This window comes from Physcomitrium patens, chromosome 20, assembly GCF_059467195.1.
Source record: "Physcomitrium patens ecotype Gransden chromosome 20, ASM5946719v1, whole genome shotgun sequence".
In the NCBI taxonomy this organism is placed as follows: Eukaryota; Viridiplantae; Streptophyta; class Bryopsida; order Funariales; family Funariaceae; genus Physcomitrium; species Physcomitrium patens.
Window position 1 is genome coordinate 12,094,310 of NC_143429.1, and position 11,316 is coordinate 12,105,625.

General features: G+C 31.7%; 1 protein-coding gene and 1 long non-coding RNA gene across 3 annotated transcripts; one reads left to right on the forward strand and one right to left on the reverse strand.

The window, feature by feature from the left end:
* Positions 1-335: 335 nt before the first annotated feature.
* Positions 336-2,501, reverse strand: LOC112273483 (GTP-binding nuclear protein Ran1A). Its single transcript, XM_024502350.3, has 6 exons — positions 2,398-2,501; positions 1,891-1,963; positions 1,680-1,736; positions 1,431-1,548; positions 1,052-1,321; positions 336-922 (listed from the first exon to the last, which is right to left on the reverse strand). The coding sequence occupies exons 1-6, from the start codon at positions 2,398-2,400 to the stop codon at positions 772-774; spliced, it is 672 nt and encodes a 223-aa protein (XP_024358118.1). The 5' UTR covers positions 2,401-2,501; the 3' UTR covers positions 336-771.
* An 87-nt stretch (positions 2,502-2,588) lies between these two features.
* On the forward strand, positions 2,589-5,721 carry LOC141044585 (uncharacterized). 2 transcript variants are annotated; one of them, XR_012216180.2, is made up of 3 exons: positions 2,589-2,862; positions 4,472-4,520; positions 4,741-5,721. It is a non-coding gene; the product is annotated as an uncharacterized LOC141044585 (long non-coding RNA). The 2 variants fall into 2 exon arrangements; XR_016498776.1 differs by having other exon boundaries at positions 4,472-5,721.
* Positions 5,722-11,316: the final 5,595 nt, after the last annotated feature.

Below are 11,316 nucleotides of genomic sequence, written 5' to 3' on the forward strand. Positions count from 1 at the left end.
CGTTGATATTGTGAGGAACCTCTCGACTTTCCGTTCTGACTAATGTCGCATTGTTGGAATAGTAGTAACTGATCTTGATTACGCATCGATGTGAGGGCTATAAATAAAAGTTCTTCCCTAGTTAACACAACCTGATGACAAAAACGGGGTAATCTCACCGAGATGATCCATTGGTAACTGAAGCCACTACTTTGATCAGCGTATCGATTAATTAACGGAACAGCACTGAAAGTTAGAATTTACTTAACGTGTAGAATAGGGAACTCCCAATACACCTGTTGGTATGGGTAAACAAAATGCTACGAAAGGACAATAACATGATTACAACGAAGACGTTAAGAGAAAAATCCGAGAACTTTAAAAGCCGAAAGATGGCAGTGCCTAATTTTGTTTTCACGCTTCGGAAACGTCAGCACTAAAACTATCAGCAACAACAGCCGTGGAAGGTTACAACATTACTCAATTGCAAACCTCCCCTCTTTCCACAAAATTTCCACTTCATATACTCTACGGAATGAAAGGTGATGAAGGCCATTTATATTCTTTAAGGAAAAGAAGCTAAAGGAAAATGCTGCAGAACACAAGCAGCTTAAAAGATCTTGGATCCATCGCGATAACCAATAGTCTCGCCTCCCATACCATTCTCCTCAGTGGCGGCGTGAACAAACCTCTGCTACTCTGGATTAGAGATATCCGATTCCCACCCTCATCACGCCCAGCGACTAATTACAGTCGAAACTCCCACACCAACAATTATGAAGCGCAAAAAATCTAGCTATCGAAAGCGTCATCGTCATCGTCAGGAAGGGGCAGAGCCTGAGCTTGAACAAGCTCGGCTTCATATTGAGCCTGTTGCGCAATATCGATTTGTACTTCTGGAGGAGCTAGAGCAGGAGACTCCACAAAGTGCAGGTTCGGGTCACTGCAAAACAATGTCAACTGTCAAAAAATGCAAAGAATTGAAATAACGCTGTTTGACATTAACTACACGACACCTTAGCGCTGTGTCGGAAGAGCAGCAAAGCCCTGGAGTAGGCACACATCAACCTACCCGGCAAGCTTTCTGGCTAGGTACAGGTACGGCTTCTCGAAGTTGTAGTTCGATTTGGCAGAGATCTCGTAGTACTGAAGGTTTTTCTTCCTGTGGAAAGTCACTTGCTTCGCCTTCACCTGCCTGTTCTTCACGTCCACCTTGTTTCCGCACAGAACAATCGGAATGTTTTCACAAACCCTGCAGAGGTCGCGATGCCATGTCGGAACATTCTTGTACGTAAGCCGAGCTGTCACGTCGAACATGATGATAGCACACTGACCGTGAATGCTGCAAAACCCACAACGCGCTTGTGAGGAGGGAGTCGCAGCCGCAAGAATTAAGTGCTAGATCGAAGAGCCGGTAAGATCCAAAGTGAATAGCTAAGAATGCAGCTCACTAGTATCCATCACGAAGTCCTCCAAATTTCTCTTGTCCGGCAGTATCCCAGCAGTAAAACCGAATCCTTCCGCAGTTAGTGAAGAAGTCAAGAGGGTGAACCTCCACACCGATGGTGGCTGCACAATAAATTTCACTTGTTACGGCAGAACCAAATGAACATGAGACCACCCACACATATCGATTCAAACCAGAATAGAACATAGCGAACCACAGCAAGAAATATACCAAAGTCACGCGTCGCACTTACGTTCATATTTCTTCTCAAATTCTCCAGTAAGATGGCGCTTCACGAAGGTAGTCTTTCCTGCATAGCCGAACCATTTCACTTCGTTAACTAACTAAACCAGTGCCATGCAAAATCAAACTTATTCCTCAGAAAAGCCAGACGCAGGAGCTCTGAAAATACATGCAGAAAATATAATCCATGATTTTAGACTGATATAGAAATAATTAACAACCTGTGCCTCCGTCTCCGACGATGACAAGCTTGAAGTGAGGGCAGTTGTCAGGGGTTTGCTGGCCGGGCAAAGCCTGCACACACAAGACATCACCAAGTCTTAAGACGATTTCCAAGTGGCTGACGAACCAACATAGAACCAACGAATAATCACAAGTACAAAATATCCAGAGGTCCATAGTGGCAATCTCACACCAATGGAAACAAAATAATAACGGATGGCGTCCCTGCCAAATTTCTCCAATTGAATCACCACCAGATCCACTAACAAACGTCTACACTCTCACACGGTAACTACACAAAGGGCTCGGAAACTAGGACAAATCAAGGAGCAGCATCGACAAACCAAAAGCATACAAAAAAGGAAAACCATGGGATCATTACCACGCATCCAAATCCACAATACAATCGACCACAGACATAACAAACAAGCATGGTAAGGAAACTATTTCCCAAACGAGAATAGAAACCCCAGAACCGCAGCAACATGAAGAATGGGACGACATACCATGATGCAGAAGCAAGCGGCGATCGGAAACACAGCAAACAAGCTCCGTCCAAACAACAATCGGCAGAGGAATAGACCTCCTACTGCACAACCCAGAAAGCAACACAGAAAGATTACGAGAGAGGGAGAAACGAATCGAGAGATTTCAAGTCTCTTTGCTGGTGTGGCTGGAGCAGGCGGGGAAGTGGCGGGCAGCCAGGGTAAGACGTGAGCCCTTCGATGGGCGCCCTGGGCACCGTCGATCTAGAAGCTACTACAGAATTTGCGGGGATAGGTGCTCTGCTGAGCGGTTTGGATCCCGAAACCCTATTGTCGACACTAAGCCCTCGGGGTCCGGCCGTGGAAGTGCGTTGTTTGTAAGCTACCTAGTCTCGTGTCCTGTTGCGTACCCCCCCCCCCCCCCCCAGGCGTGCTGTGAGGTCCGCGGCGTCGTTCATCGGAGCGTCATTGCCCCCGAAGTTTACTGTACGTTGTCCTCTGGCCTCGCCCTCCTGCTCTTCTGTTATATCATTCTTCTGCGGTACTCCTGTTGTTAGTTCTGACATTGTTCACTTAGCTTCGCCCTCGTTGACGCATTCCTCTTGTTCTACGGTCGTGCCGATCTTCTTGTTTACTTGTGGTAGTCGGTTTATTGTGGAGTTTTCCTCCGCTTGCTATCACTTGCCCTAATCGGTTTCATCCATCCTTTTTGCCTTGCATTTGTTTCGGTGGACTTGCTCGCCTCGATGTCTGATAATCTCTTTATGAAAAGCGTCATGAAGCTTAGTTAGTTCGACGCATCGGTGGAGAGTGAGCTGGAGGTGGTAGTGGTATCTCATAACACCTCCTTGTTGTTGAACCCTCGGAATTCAAATCTTCAGGATTCGCTTTCACTCGATGGTTGTAATGAAGTGCTGTTTTATTTAACTATGTTTTGATCTTTAATGAATTGCATGTATGCTTGTGTTGTAATATGTATATGCGCTTCCTTTTACTTATCTGTTTTATTTTATTAATATTAGTAATATTTTATCCCATGTATTTTTGTGTACTGTAATCAAGGTGTTTCCTCCTTGGAACTGGAATCTTTTTTTTCGAGTTGTTACACAAAATCTATATCGATTAGCTCTCACATTCTATAAGCATTTGTTTAGTTTGCTCTGGCTACATCTTTATTTTAAATTTGCATTGGAAATCGTTTTGAATTAATAAATTTTTAATAATTCGTTAATAGGTAAATATGGTGCTATTTGAAAGGACTTGGATTTTGTTCTTAATGCAAATATGAATTGTACTTTCGTTTTTATTTACTCTTTCTATTGTTCAATGAATAATCTTCTTTTTTGAAATAGCCCAACTTTATTTAGACTGAAAGGTCTTCAATTTGTCTAATCCTTCGAATTGGAGCAAATGTCCTCTGGTTACACTCTTCCATAGGACTTGTTTTTCCAATACAAGTTAATAGGACTTCTTTTAAAAATTAATACATCAATTGATGAACTTCTTTTCTTTTAAATAAAAGAAATATATATATATATATATATATATATATATACTGAAATTCTCAATTATTTAGTACGACCTCATCTCTCAATTAATATTTTGAACAAGCATAAATAGCTTGAACAAATCATAATACAATTAGTATCAATTCTAAGTACTTTAATAAAAAAAAAAGGTATATGTCTTGGAATTATTAGATTAGAGTGAGGTAGAGTTGAAAAGATTGTGTTCACAATATGTATATTTAATGACAAATATAATTTGGGCAAAGACTTTTTGTTACAATTTAAAACAAAAAACTATTTTAAACTTAAAACAAATATCTGAATACACAAAGTAATTGTAAATAGACAAATGATAATTTCATAAGTAACTAATTCTCAAACTTTATATTATTTCTAAAATAAATGAAGTAAAAAAAATAAAAAAAATAAAAATAAAAATAAAAAAAAACTTACAAGTTTCAACATTTTTAAGACAAATAATTTAGTATTTTTTTATTTTATGACTAAATAAATTTTGATATCTTACAAATTTAATTTCTTTACATAATTGAGTGCTTAATTTTTGATTGAATTTGCATGCTTTGCAGGAATCGCCTGCTTTTGATCAACACAAAGATGAAATTAGAAGATTAGAAGGTGCCAAAGTTCAAATTTGGCTTAGAATCATTGTTTGAAGTTGGATACTGGATTAACACTGAATAGACAACTATTACATAGAGCACAAAAGTTTTTTTAATTGGTTTTTTAACAAAAATTATTGAGAAAAATTAATACATAGACTATACACTAACACAAAAAGGTTTGAGTTTGCTGATTGTAAACAAACAAGCTGATTACGACCAACAATCACATACAGAGAAAAAATTGATAGAGTGGACGAGGAGATGGAGGCTAAAGACATGTAGTACGAATTTGCATGCTTTGCAGGAATCGCCTGCTTCTTCAACAAATGAAGCCTGGGTTTGAAATGTTGTTAGACGTTGGTGACCTTAGGTAGAACTGTGGAGAGGCAGCAGCTCCTGACTGGGAACAAACCTCCAAATTGTGGCTCTGAATTTGCTTCAAAACGGATCCTATAACACAGGTTGGTGTTTCACCAGGCGCTGGATCTTATGCTAAAAGAACTTCATTCACCAACGAAGCAGAATGTATGAGTCAAGATCAGAACTTCTATTTCTGTGGAAGAAATGCAGGACCGTGTGAAGTGAAGAGTCTAGTTTCAGAACGAGAACTTGGGGTATTTCAATACAAGAGTAACACCGATAAATTATACCTTCAACAATCCTCTGTGGATCTTAAACCAAATGTGGTAAACAACGCTTTATCGAAGACTCTGCATTGTCTAGACCTGGAAGATTATAAAGGTGAAACCTCTAATCGATATTGAAGGAGGAGTGCGGTAATGTGCAGAAAATCTCTTCAAGTGAGGACTAAAATCACCGCGAAAGAACTTGGGGTAGATTATAGTTTGGGCATGTAATGGGCATGGTAGAGAAGGAACTGCGAGCTTATCAGCAAGATCTGGTGCACGTCAGTCTGTACAGGAAGCGATCTCCTGAGCTACTTCACACAGTTACAGTAATCCAGCAGATCTTTTAGATGGTAATACCATTGTGCGGTGGTCCGAATTTTCAAGGATCCACGATGGAATTCAGACTCTGATCCCGGACTCAACTAGAGAGAAACCAGGAGGTGGATCAGAGTTTTACAACAACTAGGTTGAGCGAATGGAAGAAATGCACTCTTGATCGTCTAGTGGACCGGATCTATCAACTTTTACCTGCAATTTGTTCTCCTTTCTGCTTTCCCATGGCTGAATTTTTCTTCTCTTTTTTGCTTCGTATTGCGATTGTGTTCTGTTAAAACTAAGGTTTCCCAGGTGGGGTTCTCTCCTCTTTTCACGTATCAAGTTGGGGTAGCAAGTCTCTCCTTCTTTTAAGCTTTTGAGTCCTTGTGGCCCCGTTCACAGGAAGCTGAACTTTAGACACCTTGTTTGCGTGCTGGGTTGCTGCTTCATGTTGTTTTTGGGCGGTATGTTGTTGCCCTCCATTTCATAGCCTTAGAATTTTTTTTATGTTGTTCTGCAAAGTGACTATACTCAGGAGCTGTGCTTTCACATGGTTGCCTGGTTCCTTTTCATTAGATTATCATAAGGTTTAATTATCACTGGTTCTTAATCCTCTTAGACTGATTAGTAAGTTTTAAGTGCTGTCAACTTAGAATGTTGTGTTTGAACAAATGTGTCCAGGATTTGAACTTTGAGCTTTAGAAATTACGGATGTATTTCTAGTTTTGGACTTCGGGTTAAACAAGGGTTTAATTGATAGTTTAGAATTTTGTTCAAACCTTCATTATTATTTTAAATTATTTATTCAAAGAATTTAGATGTATCATCTAAAATTTTAAGATTAGGATTAAAATTTTATTTATGATCAAGGTTTAATTAAGGTTAAGTTTATGATTTTATTTTAAATTTTGAATTTTAGATTAGAATTAGGATTGGTATGAAAACTTTTAGAATAAAAGTTTAGAATCTAGAGCCCTTCTTTAACATTTACAGTTATATTTCATGGATTTAAAACTTACTTAAAACCTAAGGATTAAACTTATAGTCATTTAATATTAAAAAAATATGGTTTAAGTTAGGATTTATCCAAAAACCATTTTGAATTGTGTTTATATTATGATTAAAAAATATATAATTCAAAAAGTTGTAATACTAAAGATTAAGGTTTGTTCTTAGAATAGGATTTAATTTTATACTATATTATATTTAGAATATATTGATACTATGGAATTATAACTTAAATAGAATTAGAATATTTCTTTCATATTGATGATAAAGGTGTATGTATGTGTGTATCTATTTAAGGAACAATATATTCCTTCATGCATCTATTCATTTATGAGTAAATTTTAAAATATCACTCAAATTATATATTAATTAATTGTCTTAATACATAAAAATATAGAAAGCAATTTGATATCTAAGATTAACACTAAGAGACAAATCCCAGAGACTTTAGTTATAGTGTGTAGTTTCTTCTTTGCAAATGATAGATGGAATTTTTTATTTTATTTTTATTTTTGTGACACTTTTTTAAGAAACCAAATTCTATAGAAATAAATTTATAAATTCTCAGTAAATATTTAGGATCCCATTACTTTAATGAATTATTCTAAAAGTGAAGAAAAGAAGATCTAATAGTGTGAATAAGTAAAATTATTAATTATCAAAAATTATAAGAATAAATAGTTTAAACAAATAAATTATATTTAACTGAAAAATAAATTTATAATTAATCTTTTAGAATTATTGTAATTTTTCCATAGTTATTTAAATAGCTTAAAAGTCAAGGTTAAATTAATTATAATGATTAGTTTTAAAAGAATTTTTAAATACAAAATAAACTAAGTTGTTAATTAATTTATAGTAACAGCTAGTTAATAATAGCTAGTTATGAATTACATTAGATATAAGATCTAATCCATAACAAATTTAATATTACATTTGAGATAAATACATATTTACTTGATCAACTCGTCGATATATATATATATATTTGTATATAAAAAATATTATTTTTATTTAATTTTAAAAATTAATTTTTTATTTTTAAAATTATAAAAAAATACTTAATTTAATATCTCTTGGCTAAATTATAAATAAGTCCCATCCAAAATAACCAAGAAGATGGTAAAAAGTTGTTTCATAAAAAAATAGATTACAAAAGAGTAATTTATCTAAAATAAATAATAAAATATAAGAATTTAGCATATTATTTTTATATTTAATCTTTCAAAAATTATTACAAAGAAATTTTAAAAAAAATCAAAATACTAAAACAAATATCTCTATATTATATTATTATTGAATATGATAATCTAACATAATATAACATAAAAAACATAATCTTTCTAATTTGAAATAAAAATAATATATATATATATACATATTTCATGTAAAAATATTTATGTAGCTTTCACTTTAACAAAAATATTATGACAACAAGAAGCCTCATGTTTTTTTAACATATATTCCAATCTTTTTTACGATGTAAATAGAATATATATATATATATATATATATATATATATATATATATAGATGCATAAAAAAACATAAAATAAGTAAAATGTAGCCTTAATAAATTATTTTTATTTTAAGAAATAAAATAGAATAAACTCTTTAATTTAAATTTTTTTTTTATATATATATATATATATATATATATATATCCCTTACTCTTAGTTTCAAAAATTACTGAAGTTTTTGGAATAATTTATAAAATAGCTTTAATTTTTTTTATATAATAATAACATATTTTACAATATATTTTTTATAGAACGATATTATTAAACTATACTATTATAAAATGAATTATAATTTATATGAAAATTATAATTAGAAAAAGAAACTTGTTAGACAGACTTGTTAAATATATATAAAAATAAAATTTAAGGTTTAAAATTTTTATTTGATTATATTGCATAAATAGAATTGGCCATTTTTTCATAATATTAAATCTATAAGAATTTTATGCAAAAAAAAAGAAATAAAAAAAAATGGGGAATTTGAAATCAAATTTAATTTTGTTAGGTTTTATATTAAACCAAAGAATTTTTTTATTGGTTTATTTAATTTATTAAAATTATACATAAAAATATATTAATTAAATAGAAATTTAAAAATTGAATCATATTAATAAATAAATTGGTAAAATTACTTAACTTTTTATTATTATTAATAAGTTTTTAGAATTTATAAGTTTACATAAGATTATATCATCCACAATTCACAAGTTTCAGGTTCTTTTTATTTTATTTATTTTTAATTATTGTAATTACTATTTTTTTACTTTATGTTGGATATGATTTGTTAGATGTAGAGGAGATATTGATTATATAGAGTAGATTAAGTGATTCTATTGTTGCATTCTTCATTAAGGTATATATATATATATACATAATATCTAGGTGTGCAAAGTAGAGAGTTCAAAGTGTAGAGAATCATCTTTTTAAATATGTAAACTCAATGTTAATGATACCGATTTTTCCATTTCGATCTATGCAGTAGTTCTCAACCAACAACTTAATTATAAAAACTTTTATTATTCTCAATATACGTGCATATACAGAATTAAAAAACATAAATAGGACTCTAAAATTTTGAAATAATATTTACCGTGTCAATACACGATTTAGGTGTGTGTGTGTGAGGAAATATATAAAAATAGGAAAAGTCAAAATTAAATGGCATTTATCGTTCCAAGCCACTCAGGAATAGAAATAGTCTGGAAAATTTCTGACCTCTTCCAAAAGACCCAAAAGGGTTTAGGGTTTAGGGTTTAGATGGCATGATATGCTTTCACTGTGACGTTAATTCCAAGTGGGTGCATCCAGTTATTGGGTAATTTTTAATGTGCAACAAATAGAATTCTATTGTTGTTTGAAATCTCTCTCTCTCTCTTTATATATATATATATATATATACACATTTCCCATCTTCATATGGTTGGAAGATAAATTTTGCAAATAAGAGATTGATATAAAGTGATTACCATCTAAAATTAAAAATCTTGACTTCCATGGACAACTTCAACAATTTAGGTGTGTGTATGAGAAAATAAATAAAAATAGATAAAAGAAATTAGAAAGTGCATGTGTATGTTTCTGTGTACACACATACACACATGTATTGAAAAAATTATCTTTTTTCATGGGATTCTTTTTGTAAAGACCAAGGATCATTGTTTTGATTTTTCAACAGTATGTTGCATGCGATTTATGAACTTGGCATATATATAAATATTTGCTTATGTCCCTCCTTTTTTCTTTTTCTTCTTATTTCAAAGCATAAGGGCAACAGTTGTATTTTTTTGATGTAGTTGAATGCAGAACAATCTATTGTTATGTTTATGTTACTTTGGAACAGAATTTTAAATAGGTTATTTTATTTTTATTTTTATTTAAAAAAAAACAAAGTGTTTTGAAATTGAACAATACAAGGAATTTCTACGTTAGTAGAAAAAATCATAAAATATAGGGATTTTTAATCCTATTTTTTTTTTTATTTTAAGAATCTTTAGGATTGTAAATTTGTTTAAAGAATTTATTTGGCTAAAGGATAGGAACATATTATTTGTAGTCTCGATTTGTTGTGTTTGAGATTTCCGATTGAGTTTTATTCATTGCACTATTCTAGGCCTTTTATGTGATCAACCATTTGATTTGCTACAAGTATTTTTTTTTTACATTTCTTTGCTTATTTATTTACAGGTTTAGTTCATGAGTAAAGGATTTCATCAAGTAGTTGATTATTAACCCTACAAAGAGGTAAAACATGACTTTGCAAAGACCCACACTCAGATTCAAAGATAGGAGCAAAAATAACTAATTAATAATCAATCCAACTTTTACTTATCTTTTATTTCCTTCACAATCGTCAACCCATACAATTAAATTTTATTTTATGCTTTAAGTGCCTTTTATTGACTGAAAGCCTTAAACTCACAGTAAAATAGTCTTCATATTCCTACCTCCTCCTCCATTAACTAAAACTATAAAGCTCTTTCACTCATGAACTTGGCAAAAGAAAAAGGAACTTCAATTGAATCTTACTCATTGTGCTGGAATTTGTACTTGCCTATATGTCACCCACAATTTGTTCCATGGCATTATATATAGATTTAGAAATAAAATTATAGTTATGTCCTACTATTTAATTTAATTTTTATAACTTAAAATCCTAAAATTTATCAAAGGATATAAAATGCATTGGTTTGGTCAGTATATTTGATGTTCATGAGATAAGATGTGTTGTGTAAAAAATAACACTATTTGTTTAAAATGTGATACACATTATTATTTTCATAATAATAATGTAATTATATTTATTAATTGTTTGTGAAATATTTGGATGTGTTGTTTGGTGTAAGATCTTTTTGTTTTAAAATGATGAAAATTAAAAAATATTTAATAATATTTTGTGTAAAGTTCTAATAAATCTGACCTAAGATGCTTAAGTTGGATGAATCAAATATTGTAGATGAATAAGAAGTTTTACTTGATTGGTGAATCTTTAAAACTTAGATCTAATACCATCAAATTTCTTTAAAAGAACAACGATTGGTTTTCTAGCTAGTACACATTTATGAATAATATGAAGTAGTGCAATTATTGGAAAACTCCTATCATTTCTAAGTCTTTCTTATTAACCACTCTTAATGTTTGTTGTGGTAGGAAAAAAAAAAATTAAAGTATAGGGAGTACTAAATCTTTCATTTTTTCATGTATTTTTACCATGTCATTTTTATTTTTTTATTTTTTATTTATTAAGATATAAATTATGATATCAATTTAGAAGAAAAATTTTCAACTTCTAAATACTTCAATTTTTTAAAGAAAAATGAATAATCTACTATTTATCTAA

Bases quoted from the DNA above. Each gene is read 5' to 3' on its own strand.
- LOC112273483 (XM_024502350.3), bottom strand. The intron at 1,737-1,890 runs GTTGTTAATTAT...TCGGCTATGCAG, and splicing joins CGTCGGAGACGGAGGCACAG to GAAAGACTACCTTCGTGAAG. The intron at 1,322-1,430 runs GTGAGCTGCATT...TGGGTTTTGCAG, and splicing joins GGACTTCGTGATGGATACTA to CATTCACGGTCAGTGTGCTA.